The sequence below is a fragment of the Electrophorus electricus genome, chromosome 10 (genome assembly GCF_041902795.1).
Source record: "Electrophorus electricus isolate QZ-2024a chromosome 10, ASM4190279v1, whole genome shotgun sequence".
In the NCBI taxonomy this organism is placed as follows: Eukaryota; Metazoa; Chordata; class Actinopteri; order Gymnotiformes; family Gymnotidae; genus Electrophorus; species Electrophorus electricus.
Genome location: NC_137506.1, coordinates 27748742 through 27763857, shown reverse-complemented (window position 1 = coordinate 27763857; position 15116 = coordinate 27748742). Strand labels below are relative to the sequence as shown.

General features: G+C 37.3%; 1 protein-coding gene across 2 annotated transcripts; it reads right to left on the bottom strand.

Moving 5' to 3' along the window:
* Positions 1–6629: 6629 nt before the first annotated feature.
* On the bottom strand, positions 6630–13748 carry vsx2 (visual system homeobox 2). Of its 2 annotated transcripts, none has more exons than XM_081721833.1 (5): positions 13289–13748; positions 12615–12699; positions 11044–11167; positions 8149–8329; positions 6630–7654 (listed from the first exon to the last, which is right to left on the bottom strand). In XM_081721833.1, exons 1-5 carry the CDS (start codon positions 13701–13703, stop codon positions 7323–7325), a joined length of 1137 nt encoding a protein of 378 aa, XP_081577959.1. In that variant the 5' UTR covers positions 13704–13748; the 3' UTR covers positions 6630–7322. The 2 variants fall into 2 exon arrangements, with proteins under 2 accessions (XP_081577959.1, XP_035388922.1); XM_035533029.2 differs by having other exon boundaries at positions 6630–7633.
* Positions 13749–15116: the final 1368 nt, after the last annotated feature.

Genomic DNA, 15116 nt, shown 5'->3' with positions numbered 1-15116 from the left:
CAATTGAAACAAGTATTTGTGTCTTAGGCTAATCGGCCTGCTCCTGTAGTTTTGAAAACTCACAAACATTATGCAGTTATGTAGACTGTGTATTTATGGTAGTATATCAAATTGAAAAGTTTTACCGCAACTCATTCCCGATCAAGGTTTTGCTCTGTAGCCTAGGTATTGTGTTTATGCTTTCATTCTCCAGTCAACGCAAACAGCCCAACCAGATATGTCTTTACTTTCAAGACATCATACTTTTCACATCACAGCATAGTTATTTTGAGACTACAGTGTAGTCCATACACATTTAGACACTTTTGTTTATTTGGTTTTTTGAAACATGGCTGCTTCTAAGTTAAAGTGTAAACTGAGGGTACAGATTGTATAAACATTGGAGATAACATTTTTTTTCTATGATTTACTGCAGCTATTTCATGGCTACCTGTGTCAATGTATGCTTAGTTCACGCAAACGAGTGTAGCTGATTTTAGATGTGATATGCATTAGTTGCTGTTTCTTAATACAGAATAACTGTCAATGCCACGTTTCTTAAAACAGAATAAATGTAACTAAAACATTACTGTGTCCATGTCGTTTAGTGCAAGAAGGCACTAGTGAGGTTAGTAATAGCAACCAACCAACAAGATGGAATGACAGACCATGGAATGTGATGATAATTGTTTTTTGTAGTACTTTGCCCATTTCCACAACAGGCTTAAAAAGTGCTTTAAATGCCCATTATAATCAATTAAAATAAAAACAAGGAAAGGGCAAGTAAATTGAGATAAAAAAGACAATAATGTGACCAAAGAATAGTTGCAATGAAAAACTGTTGAACAAATGAACAACTTTATACAGGGTGTAGGGAAAGAAGTATCAAAGTCTATAAAGAGAAGACTATACCAACATAAACTCATAGTATTATCTACAAGTTGCAAATCACTGGTATGACCCAAGAATAGAAAGGCCAGGTTACAGTTGACTTTTTTTAAAGTCTGTAAAATGCCTGTATAGTTCGGGGATGAACGTTTCAGTGAGAGAAGAGTTATTTTTTGGTATTTATCTGACACGTTTATCAAAGCAACTTACAATTACAATTTGAGCAATTGAGGGTTAAAGGTCTTGCTCAGGGGCCCAACAGGGGCAACTTGGCAGTAGTGGGGTATAAACCTCTGATTACTAGTCAAGTACCTTAACCACTGAGCTACCACTGCCCTGAGTCAGAGATGAACCTGCACCAAAGTAAAGAAAGAAGAGACGTGAAAAAAGGAACTGCTCATGATGCAAAGCACTATGAAATATTCTGAGAGTGACATGTAGGACTGTCAGTGGTATTGGTTAAGTTGTCTTTATTAAGGTTGTTATTTATGACAAGAATTAGGGGAAATCACTAGGGATGATAATCCATGTGATGTGATAAGATACAAATATTTTGCGAACAATTACTAAATATTATTTTTTAGCATTGTGTTCATTGTCTGATGACTATTTGTGCCTTAACTGGGGAAGTGGTGTACTGTATGGCAAGTTCTATGATTCCTGTGTGGTTGACTCAGTAAAGATGTATTGTTTAATTTTAAATCCATATTTTACAAATGTTTACAGGACTGTGTGTAATACTTACAGTCTTAAATGGTGTATTAAAGGAGGAATGAAAAGAAAAAAATACTACCATATGCTGACACCCAGGGCATTTTTCTACTCTTTTTAATCTGGACCTGCTTTTGATCAATGTAATGCTCTACTAAATCTTTAACCAGTAAAAGAGCATTTTGGTGAACTTTGCATCATTTACATGTGCCAGACTTAATAGATGGAGAAATGTGATAACTTTTTAGCTGTAGTAATAAATATTGGTGAGTTATACCTGCACATTGCGCGCATTTTATTTAACTGAGAATACAGTTTATGGAAATGCTGAGCATGGCATAACATATGACATCGTCATAACAAACAGTGTCCAGCAGAGGGCAGAATACTACCAAACTTTATTATGGGCCGGGGCTTCCATCTGTTGTGAAGATTCAGCGCCTGTCTACATCGTTACAGCTACTTCATTATGTATTAGGAACACCGTGTTGTTGTAGTTTAAATTGCATGTAGCTGTACAATTTCAGGTTATATTCCATATCTTGCCATTCACAATTTATGTAGGTATCCTTTAGCCACTTTCTGATAATAGGATACCTCCTGGCAAACTACTCTCAACCCTGCTGTAACACTGTCACATATATAAAACTCCAGAAAAATTACTGTGTCTGATACACTCTTACCAAGGCAACACCCACCACCATGTTAGCATTATTGCTGTGATGAAAATAGTCCCCCACCCAAATAATATCAAGGGCACCTTGGCAGCACACTGTAACTGTACACCCATAAAATGGACCTATAAAATTAGGTGTGCAAAATAAACTGGCTAGTGTGGTGAAAATAGGCATTTCTAATTAAGTGGTTGGTGATTGTATACTCCACAGGAGGAGTATCTGATTCTAATCAAATGCCACATCAGGGGTCAATAGAGAGTTCAACAGTGTCATTCGTTTTGATTTTAAAGTGAATTCTACTGTTTCTCATGATGAGAAAGTTAAAAGGACTTAGTGGAAGGTTTGGGGGTTTTTATTGGATCAGAATTAAAATTCCTCTTCAAAGTTAGAAAATAATAATTAGCCTATCTCAAGATTATACATAGTTTGTATTATAAGTTTATGCTTTTTTTTAGACATCTGTGTAATTATTTTGTAATTGTTTATATTCCAAGCAGTTTGACTGCAAATAAACCAGAATATCAGATAAATATATTCCTTGCTCAAAAGATAACAAGATTTTGATAATAAGATAAAATAATAAGATTTTGGTCTTAGATTAATGCACTCTTAGATGAATGGTCTCCATCTCAGTCCAGATCAGTGATAGACAACAGCTAGTGCCTGTGCAAGCCAGCATTAATGATTTTACAGGATTGGTCTCGAGTCACTTTCCACTAATGCTGAACTCATCTTAGTGCAGATGGCTGAAAGCTGAGGAAACCTGTGATCCCAAACAGTATTGCAAATCACTACAAACAGTTTAACTAAGTTCTTCCAATACAGACCACAGCAGATGCCATATATATTGCAGGTATAGATGTCACAGGTATCACATGAATTCACCCATCTTTTGGTGAGGTGCTTGCATATTTGTATTCAAACCATAGCTTTTTATTTTAAAAAATACAATTGCTTACAAAACCTAATGTCTGCTGGGCAAATTTCTAAAATTGTACCACAATGAGCACAAATCTTTTGGAAAATGAGATAGAGACATAGCATCTTTTGTTATCTTATAAGCCAGGCTTAATCACTCCAGATGTCAACAAATTAATTACACTGACACTAAGTAAATTAAATTAAATTAGGACTGAATTAACAGTGTGTATCAATAATCTGTTGACAGGCCTCGATAATAAGGGCAGGACAGGATCAACAAACCAGATGTGTGTGTATGTATGTGTGTGTGTATGTAAGAGAGAGAGAGAGAGAGAGAGAGAGATCACCTCAGAATTCATAATTAACAGCTCTAATCAGCATATCTATTACAACTTGTACAAGTTTTTAATTGAAAAGGACCATTTACAATGTTTAAAGTTAAGCGTTAATATCCTTACAGAGAAATCAGCTAATATTAGCAAGAATACTAATTATAATATCCCGAGGCCTTCAAGATAGATCACACACATAGATTATAGATTATACTTTTAACTATGAAGAGAACTGCTGTAGACAAGAAACATAGTCTACAGTTATAATAATTTCAGACTCTGGTTTATGAAGTTTCCATGGCCGAGCAGCTGCACACAAGCCTATGATACCATGTGCAATGCCCAGCACTGGCTGGAATTGTGCAAAGCATACTGCCACTAGACTGTTGAGCAGTATGTGTTCTCTGGAGTGATGACTCATGCTTCACTTTCTGGCAATCTGTGGACAAATCTGGGTTTAATGGACGCCAGGAGAACATTATCTACCAGAATGCATAGTGCTAGCAGTAAAGTTTGGTGAAGGGGGGTGAACTCTGCAGGTATGTTTGTGTCTTAATTAGTGTTTTGTTTGTTTGTTTTTTTACAGGCAACCCCTGCAACTCCTCCCACCAGGAGGTCTCTTCTCAGCCCTCAGCTCTTCTCAGTTTGTGTGCTCTGCCAAGTGCTAACCATCACACATTATGTCGTTACCTGCTACATACCTTATACATAGTTGTAACATAGCTTGAACAGAACCCCACAGAAAGAGTAGAGACTGTTAGAAAAGAGGCTGTTAGAGCTGCAAAGTGCAGGGCCAATTCCATATTAATGCCCATGGCTTTGGAATTGGATTTGGAATGTATGTATGCAAAATTCTCCACTTACTCTCTTCCAGGTTGTCTCTTTTTTCCTTAATAAGGGAAAAAAAATAATTATTAATAACTGCATTCTGAAATCTCTTTAAGAAAGAAAGACACATACACAGACTGTATCTGAAAGCCCCACAGGATCTTAGCTCGGACATTATCCACCACCTTGGGTGGTGTATCCCACTTTGACCTTGGAACGTCAAGCCCGTACTTGGCAGAGATGTTTCTGTATACTATGCCAGACACTTGGCGTTCCATGTACGTTCAACCTGCTAGCATCTTTCATCCCATTGTTATGTTGCATTGATTGTCTCAGGGGCATCTTTGCACAGTCTGCATCTGGGGACCTGTCTGACTGTGCTAGAGCTAGAGCTTAGCCTCTATTGCTCTTGTATTCAGTGGTTGTTCATGTGTTGCCATGATTAGTGCCTCCATGCTGTCTTTCAATCCAGCCTTTTCCAGCCATTGATAGGACTTCTCCATATCAGCCACTTCCATTATTTTTTTGGTGGTATATAGTGTGCAGGGGTTTATCCTCTCATGATGTTTCCTGTTCCTCCTCATTCCCTTCCACCACAGGTTTCTGCCAAGGGCAGTGGTTAAGGTACTTGAGTTGTAATCATAAGGTTTCCAGTTCAAATCCCACCACCCAGTTACCACTGTTTGGGCCTCTGAGCAAGACCCTTAACCCTCAAATTGTATGTTGTCATAATTGTAAGTTGCTTTGGATAAAAATGTCAGCTAAATGCTGTAAATGTAAGGTACTCACTAAGCATGTCATCACTTGGGGCCATCTTAGTGGCATACTCCTGAATCTGGGATGCTTCATCCTGGATAGTGGCTCTGATGCTCACTTATCCTTGGCACTTCTGTTTACTATACAGTCTCAGAGTGCTGGAATTGGGATGAAACCCTCCATGCATTTTGAAGAGTTTCCTTCTTGATGTCAGTAGCTTTAATGTCCTCAATTGGCCAGCTTATTATGCCATGTTGTTATCACCTACGAGTGGGGTATCTGATAACATCTACTACTTATCAGATACCCCACTCGTAGGTGTCCATAGCCTGGATTTTGTTCCCATTCAGCTAACATCTCAGGACTTGCCACACTCTTTGTAGGTATCTGGCTGTAGCTGCTTTCCTTGTGGCCTCTTCATGATTTGCCTTCAACATCTGCTACCTTCTGGTAGTATGTTTCCTTCTGGTAGTGTACTTCACTACAATTTTAAATATCTCTATATCTCATACTACAGTAGTGACTGGCAGAGTCTCATACTACAGTAGTGACTGGCTGAGTACAAGCTGGAAGTTTCAAGGTCTTAATGGGATATACCCTCAAAGGTGGTGGAAAATGACTGTGCTAAGATCCTGTGGGACTTCCAGACAGGCAAGATGGTAATGGCTAACCAACCGGACATAGTAGTGGTGGACAAACAGCAGAAAAGGACCGTAGTGATAAATGTGGTAATCCTGAGTGATAGCAACTTCAGGAAAAAGGAACACAAGAAGCTCAAGAAATACCAAAAATACCAAGGGCTGAATGAAGAGATAGAATAGATGTGGGGGGTGAAGTTGCCTGTGGGTCCTGTGGTAATCGGAGCACTAGGCTCTCTCTCTCTCTCTCTCTCTCTCTCTCTCTCTCTCTCTCTCTCTCACTCTCTCTCTCTATCTATCTCTCTCTCTCTCTCTCTCTCTCTCTATATATATATATATATATATATATATATATAATGTGTGTGTATCTTTATTTCGAGTATTACATTTATATGTGAGAGAATATGCAACATATAAAGCATAAAACAACACATCACCATAAGATCTTTGGTGAGCATGGCCACCGGTTTTTGTTATTTAGGCTGAGAACACCTTATCTGGAACTGCATTCATACTTTCTCCCATATGTCTGTCATACATAGGCCCTGCAGTTTAATCTGGCTATTTTGAGGCCTCTCATCCATGGTGGATTACAGTCACTGACACATATCTTGCCAGGAAAGCCCATGAAAAATGCACTTCAAGCCTAATGGAATGAGACACTAAAAATGGCACAAAACCAGGGTTTCATGAACATTTACAGATTGTTATTTATTTCAGATATACAACTGAATTAGAAAAAGATCCAAGATTCAAATTCAAATTCCAGTTAATTCAAAACCCATTCAGTATGGTTTGGAAAATGTTTGATGTTTTTCCTCTCCTAGAGGATTACCTAAAAGTGCTTTGACTTCCATCTTTCATTTGTTTACAGTTAAAAAAATGTGAAACCACAGATCAACCTTTCAGATTTTTAATAATATGAACATCTGACATTGTACACAACAAAAAACTCACATAAGACTACAGTACATTAAAGTATTGTTTAAACAATACTGTAGCAAGCTATGTTTATTTACAATATATACAGCATTACATTCTAATACAATTTATGAACCAACCACTGAGGGCTTTTAAAAAGGATACTGTACAAACATAAGAAGAAATGCACCAAACCCCTTATATTCTTAGACTGCTTACAATAGTCCTTTAAAAGTAGCTATTCTGTCAGTATTGTTTTAAAATATGTCCTTAATGTCAACACAGTTCACTCTGTGGTTCGAGTCCTTATGAACCCACTGTTGAAACTGTCAAATCTATCTTGTCGTTGGCTTATAGTTTTCCCATACTAGCACACAGCACTATAGGACACTTGATAGAAAGTACATCTTAATGAAAGTAAACAGTGGGGTATCATACCTTGTCTATGTAGGAGACATAAGCCATTATTAGTCAAAATAGCTGCAACTTCTGCAATACCGCCGATATAAGTGTCGAATGAAATATATGACTGGTGAGGTGCTATGAAGACCAAAACACCTGCTTGTGTACAGAGTATGTGAAAGTAGGGAAGGTGAAAGTAAACTGGGTTAGTTCCATGGAAAGGTAAAGCAGTGCACCATGTTGTGTGAATGAAGGCCTTAAATACATATCTAAGAGCTCTTGTCCTCTTCACGGTAGTCTGGCTGTTCACTGGACTTCTCCTCTGTCTCTGTGGCCTCCAGCGTGCGTTCAAGTCTCTCACACGGCACTGTCCCCAGTACTTTCGCGCTGTAATCCTGTGCTTTGGCCCTGAGGGCAGCAATACTATTTTCCCTCAGTTCCTCTTTGGACATGGGTGACTCGCTCCGCCTCTCCTCAGCCTCGCCCTCTTCGGCCTTGAGGTTGGTCAGCTGCTGCTGAGCAACGTCTGGCTTCCCGCTTGACCCACCCGACACTGCTTCCAGGGATTTTTTGTGCATCCCTGCAAAGACCGGTGGTGTTTCTGATTTAGAAATGCAGTGAGAATTGTAAAGATACTTTGAAATGGAAAAACTGCAAGAGACCTTTCAGGTTAAAATACAGAATAGCAGAATAGCTTTATGATTATAGTACAATCACTACAAATGACACAAGTGTGGATCATTAAATCAGTGTGGATTCCCAACTTTGAGCCAGTAAATAAGTACACAACACGATAACAAAAGAGATGAAAATATTACAATTGGCAAGATAAGAAACATAACCTTAAAGTAATGCTAAAACAATCCTCAGTGTCATACATTTAGAAAACCTAGTGTAGTAACATACAAATTCTGCCTGCAGTACTTTCATTAGTAAGATGCAAACAGGAATTAATCTCTGTATTTTTTATTGTATTTTATGGTAAAGAAGTATCTATGCATCTCAAAATACAGCAGAAATATTCAAATCTTCTTAGAATTGTGTGGTAAATCATTCTTAATTTGAATCTTCATGAAAGAGATTATTTGTACGTACCCAGAAGCCATGGGGCACAGGAGTCCATGATGCCATCCTTGGCTGACTTCAGGATAGATTCAGGAAGGGGAATGGAGTGGCGTACCATGGCCCCGTATAGACCATACTCAGCCATCACACTGCTGCGGCCCCAGCACTTCTCCCGCTTTCTCCATTTGGCTCTGCGATTCTGGAACCACACCTGCAGAGGGGTCAAATCATGAATACCCAATCATTAAATAAATACATCTGAGACCTCATAACTTATACCTAGTCCAAAAGAACTGTTCTCTAACCTGTTCTGTAATTTACTGTGTAATTTACTGTAATTACTGTTCTGTAATTTCAGGTCTAATAGGGTACTGTAAATCTATAAGATGTATTGCTGACTGTGACAAAAATCACTCATCTGATTTCACTTTGTGATTTCCTTTTTGAGCAAACAAATCGTGAATAATATCCTGATCAAAATGAATGATACATCAGGATACACATGATTGCACACACAGACAGCTGGATACAAATACACACAAACACAAACGCGTGCACACATACACACACACACACACACACACACACACACACACAAACAAAGCATTGCCAAGTTTGCAAAGTCTTACACTAACTCTAGAATTTATTCTAGCAAGATCTGTAAAAAACACTCCATGGAACACTATTTTTATAAATAGCTATATAGTAAAAAGCAGCCCCTGTCTTTTATTTATTTTTTCACATGTTTTGCTAGACTTGTAAAGACATTTGGTCTTCTGTGATATCTAAAATAATACCTGGAATAAAGAACGGTCAGTGCCATGTCAAGATGGGGTTTTTTTTCTGGGCAACTGCCAAGATTGTGACGCTACTTCCTATGGCCGAAGGCTTGAGTTTATATGTCAACACGCTGAGTGGGTTCAAATTGATTTCGCAGCGCAAGTGTTTAACCACCACTTGCCCTTTCCTAACCGTAGCCACTAGCGCAGACAACGGCATAGCAGGGGGTGGGGCAAACTCTACGGTGCCCATGTATTGGATAAGAAATTATCAAAACCATTTTCAAATTTTTTTCCGGGTACTACTGATGATGGCCTTCATTTCATGCAAGATTTTTTTTTCCAAAAGAAATTGGTAATCGGTCTCTCTAAAGAAAAGCGCGAGGAGACAGTGAGGAGAAGCGACCCCAAGGGCGCGCTGAGGCTGATTGAAAAATAAGTTAATTTCAGGCCCAATCGATGGTGGACAGGCGGGCAAATATCACGGGAAATTAAACGAGCAGGGCCCAGGGGAGCACTGCCATTGACCCGTGCTAATAAATTCAATGTAGTTATTTCATTTGAACTCACCGCACCTCGAGCCATGCTTCCCCTTGGAACTCAGCAGGCTCGTATGATTTAACTAATTACACTAGATGAGAAAATTAGATGTTAATTTTACTTAGGACTGGAATAGGCTTATTTATTTATTTATCTATCTATCTATTTATTTATTTATTTATTTGTTATGCATCGAGAGGACCCGTAATGAGAACGAAATTAAAAGGCACGGCAGCAGATGGATGGTTCGGGTCACAACGCAATCTTCTTCCGCCTTGATTGCTTGATTAGGTCGTTAGCGCCTCGCTCCAAGAGCAAATTGTTTCACATTCAACTGAGGCTGATGAGAAATTATCTGTCCAAATGGCATGCTGGGCTGGGGAGCTTGCTTTAAAGAGACCAGGACATTATCTGTTGCTCGATACAGCTCTAGATGATAGGCCAAAACCAGAGTATAGAGATGCGACTCTGAGTCTAATGCGATTCTGACTATGTTGCGCACTTTGGCTACGTATCACTTATCACCTAGTTGTACATAGGGTTGGACTTCAGAAACATGAGGTAGTAAACACCATGGCATTATATAGAATGGAGATGCCGACGAGAGAAAACCGTGTCCAGCTGACACCAGTTTAGCGGAACTGTTGAGAGGAAGACCAATATTACATTACATAAGTAAAAAGGCCTACGTTTACAACTATACACGATTTAATTGCATATCTTACTGTAGAATAGACGATCAGTTGTTTGTAGTTTAATTTAGCCAGATTTAAATTTGAGCATTTATCTACATACAACCAATGACGAGGATCATCTTAAATAACTAGGCCTAGTGTTCTTGTGAAAAGATGTCGGGCTGTAACAAATAATAAACAGATTAATTAAAAAAATATTTCATGCACCGTAAAAACCGTTTTCAATGAAAGCCTGAATCTGTAATTCCAGATAGAACCAAAATAAACACTTGCTGTGTGCGGCAGTTTATCTTAACCAGAGAGAAAACAAGCATGCTGGAATAAACCTACATCAATTGTAAATGTCGCGGAAAGAGATGAGAAATATTTCATTTCTATATAACACTGGAATGTGTTTGATCCACTGTTGGGAAGATTTCATAATTGTACATTTATATTCTCACTAGTGCTATTGTGTCTATTAATTGCGCCTAAACTGTCTTTATGACATTACATTGTATTTTATCTCTCAGTCTAGTTTTCAGCATTAAACGCTTGTTTCTGGCATAATTTCTGTTAATATTTGAACTGTAACCTATTTGTAGATACTTTTCTGAGTAGACAAGTACTTATGTAATTCGCTCTGTATAAGACCGTCCGCTAAGTTCCATATATGTAAATTGGATATAGGCCTATGCAGTTAACATACTGTGCCAAAGCAGTTAACTGTAATTTTTTAAAATTGTAAGGTATTGTTCATCTGAACTCAAAAGCAAAAAAATGTTTTAAAACGAAACAAATGTACAAAAGTATGTAAATAATTCTCAAAAACCTTTTCCTCCCAAGTCGAATTTCTTTCATGCAAATTTAAGTGCCTTAAAATAGAATAATTTAATAACTTTCACTCTAAAATGTTCACACAAAATAATTACCTGTATTCTGTCCTCAGGAAGTTCAGTCTTCATGGCCAGCATTTCTCTTGCATATACATCAGGATAGTGAGCTTCGTTGAAAGCTTTCTCCAATTCCTCGAGCTGATAAGATGTAAATATAGTTCTGGGAGAGAGAGAGAGAGAGAGAGAGAGAGAGAGAGAGTGAGAGAGAGAGAGAGAGAGAGAGAGAGAGAGAGAGAGAGAGAGAGAATATACTGTTAACATAACAAATAGTTTAAACATCTAGATGTTATGTTATTTACCTTGTTTATCCCGAGACCAGTTGTTTAGGAACTAGTTTAGGAACTAAACAACTGCACTTGCACGCAATTTAAAATGTATGATGGTGAATGTATATATATATAAACGAAATCGATTAGCTCATCTCTCATTACTGTATCTCTCAACACGTATGTTGACATAAGCCTAAAGAAATTTTCCTGTAAATAGATGAAAAATATTTAATTTCTAAACAGCACTTAATGAGCTTTGTCACAATGCCATACGCTGTAGGTTTCTGTCCCTGGGTATTAAAATCGGTATCTATGTACTGGGTTCAAAATGGGGGAAAAAAAGACTATGGACTAATAAACATTTTATCCTGCGTTGGCGATCACCTTTAGCTTATTTTGAACATCTTCGGTTGATTTTTGGTACCGGAGAAATCATGTTTTTACAGTATTTGGTAGGCTTATCTAGAGCGACATACAGAAGTATTTTACTGTTCACCTGAAGCTTGATCAAAGCAGTTGAAGTCTCCTTCGATAATCCTTTGCAAAATGGAGTTTCTTAAGATCACTGAAACCCTGACAGCATCGTAGTTTTACAGTCTGGTGCGTTATACTGATAAAGAGGATACTGATATAGGGCACTCCTCCATCTTTTTGCCACTTACAGCACATCCCGGGTAGTCTGCAAGGCTATATGTGGACTCTCTCTGCATTGTTCGAAAATTAATTTCTGTATTTCTCTTTTCCACCTAAAATGTTGGTAAATTATTGAAAAGGCCCACATTCAGAAAAATAAAATTTCCCACAAGGCTATGTGCAGAAAAAAGATTTATAGTCTATTTAAATGTAAGCAATATTTAGAAATTAGAAAAATTGCAGAAAACTGAAAACATTATTATTGTTGTTGTTGTTACTACTACTACAAATAACTATTACTTAAGCAACAATAGTATTGTTTGTGTATTTACACAATTGTAATTATATAAACAACGATATCATTACATAATAATAATAATAATAATAATAATAATAATAATAATAATAATAATAATAATAATAATAATAATAATACATCAATAAACCTTCAGGCCTACTATTTCTTTTTGTCCAACGAGCAAAATTTATTGACTAAGGAAAACTGATCAGTCTGCATTTTAGTTGTTATTTGGTGTGTTAACATACACCTATTTATCTAGATCCAAACCGCAATTGCGAAAGTTTAAACAAAGCGCTTATAAAGGAAATGTTTTTTGTGAACATTAGATCTGGCCGTGATGTATATGCTGTATGTAATTAGATATTATTCCCCTACTACAAAATATTAAAGCACTACAAAATCACCTGTGTCGCCTCTTCTTACGCTTTTTGCTTTGTCCTAGTGAAGACTTCGATGTTTTCCGTTCACTTGAAGAAACGTCATCTGAATCTGTTAATACAAGAACAAAATGTTTGCCGTCCAGACTAATAAAACTACCCGCTTCAGAACCATTGTTTCCGTGAAGCAGTCTTTTTTAAAATTGAATGCGTTACCATTGATTCAATTTTTTATGGCTCCATGTTTAATATATGAAAATTATTTTCGTGTTGCCCAAAATAATTTCATTTTCTCAATTAGTAGATTATCATGGGCTACATATCATAATGTTATTAATGTTTTCGTTATGGCTATGGCTAAAACAATTACTGTTATTGTGATAACGCTGATGCAGATTAATACTTCTACGACTAATACTACTAATAATGACAATATAAAAACAAACATTTTATCAAGCGCGCTTACTTTTATAATTACCATTATTACCTACATGTATTATAGATCTTATGTAAACACAGTTTAAAAGGTAGGAAGCTGTGGCATTCGACCTACCTTTAAAAAAAAAAAAAAAAAAAAAAAAAAAAAAAAAAAATATATATATATATATATATATATATATATATATATATATATATATATATATATATATATATATATATATATATATATTATAAGGCGGCCTAGAATATGAACCTTGTACCTGAACTGGTGGATTGGCTAGTCTCCAGCGGCCTCACTGTCTTGCTGAGGGGTTGCAAGTGGACGTTCTGCGCTTCTGACAGGACCTCCAGAAATGCTGGTTGGCTGTAGAACGAGGGAATACCTCCTGGCCCAATTAATCCCATCCCGACCCCAACACCAGCGGGACCGAGCATCGACCTAGCTGCTAGCAGGTGCGTTCCCGGAGGGATCGGTTCCAGTGTGTTCCGTGGGGCCGAAGATGGTTCTTTATTTAGACCCAAAATCTCCTGGATGCCGAAACCCGTGCATCGGGGTGGATGTGATGTAATACTCTTTGATAAGTGTTGATTGTTATTCCCTCCATTTTCACCTCCACAAACTGATTTTGATTTGTTCAAACCTTCCGACAATACGGCCCCTTCCTTTCCCGTCATGGTGCCTTTGAGAATATCCTCACTTCGGCTAGTCGGTCCCTTGTGCACAGGAATCCACAGTGCAATACGCATGATCCCCCTAGAAATTCTCCTTTTATCCAACAGGTCCATCCCAACAAGGGCCAAAACTCAGTAGCCAATCAGCTGCGAGCAAGATATTCAGAATTCCATAGGATCTAGGCTTCCATGCATAACAAGCATTTTATGTACTATGTTCCGATGCATTCAAACGCTAACAAAAATGAGCAATATCGTGCAAACCGGAATAATATAATTCAGTCATATTTATATGAGAACATAAATACATTAGCTTATAATAATAATAATAATAATAATAATAATAATAATAATAATAATAATAATAATAAAACAGCTGTCTTACTAAACAGTTTCACATCTGGAAATATCAAATATTGCGAATATATTTCTTTAGGCTAACTAAAAACCGTAGCTAATCTGTCACTACCTAACCCTATTTCCCGAACCTATTTTGATCATTGGAGGACCCTTCACTTATAACGACAGTTGGACATTCAAAACCATTCGCTTACCGTACTTCAGCTTGGTGTCAGCAATCAACAATAGTCTAGTTAGCCAATACGCAGAAGATTACGCTCTTTTAAAAAAGATAACAACAGTGGTCAAATTAATGAAGCCTGCTGAACAAGAAAACCCTGTTGCTTATATGAAAACAATAGCTGGCATGAGATATGGCGTTACAGAATAACCGAAAACGAACCCGACATTATTTTACTAAAATATACGGAGACAGCCACTATATCGTTTATCACGCGGCAAATGACACCAAGCCTTGGTTTATGCAGCAAAACGATAATGTCCAAGTGACTTAACCTAGTAACAAGAAGCAACACATTCCTAAATCATATCTTAATACGGGGTTATACTTTGCTGTTTTATTTTAGGTCAGTTTTACAAATAAATTCATTCGAATTTGTTAAAGCTATTAAGACTAGGAATCGTTTCCCTGTTTCATTAGGATCAACCCAACCTATTGGATTAGTTTTATACAAACGAGATGAGTTTCAGCTCCTTTTTTCTTATTTTCTAAATCTCACTAGCAATTGTTCAAACTAATTAAATGACTAGCTTCCTACTAAAATGACAGGGCGAACTAAAATCAATACAGACAGATGTTATTTTACCATACTCAAACGCTGCACGTGTGTCACCTTGTTTTGATTTAGTGAACACGTCAACAGTTGGCTAATATTTTTTCCGGTTAAACCCATTTTGAACACAAATGACCTGGATTTGAATATCAAACTGACTTTAAATAACCACAAAGCATTTGTTTTATTGCATTCACCCTAACCATCAAACAATCAGGCAAGCAAGAAAGGAAGGTGTATTCCATGAAAGGACGATTGCATATCCTAAAATGTTCACAGTTAA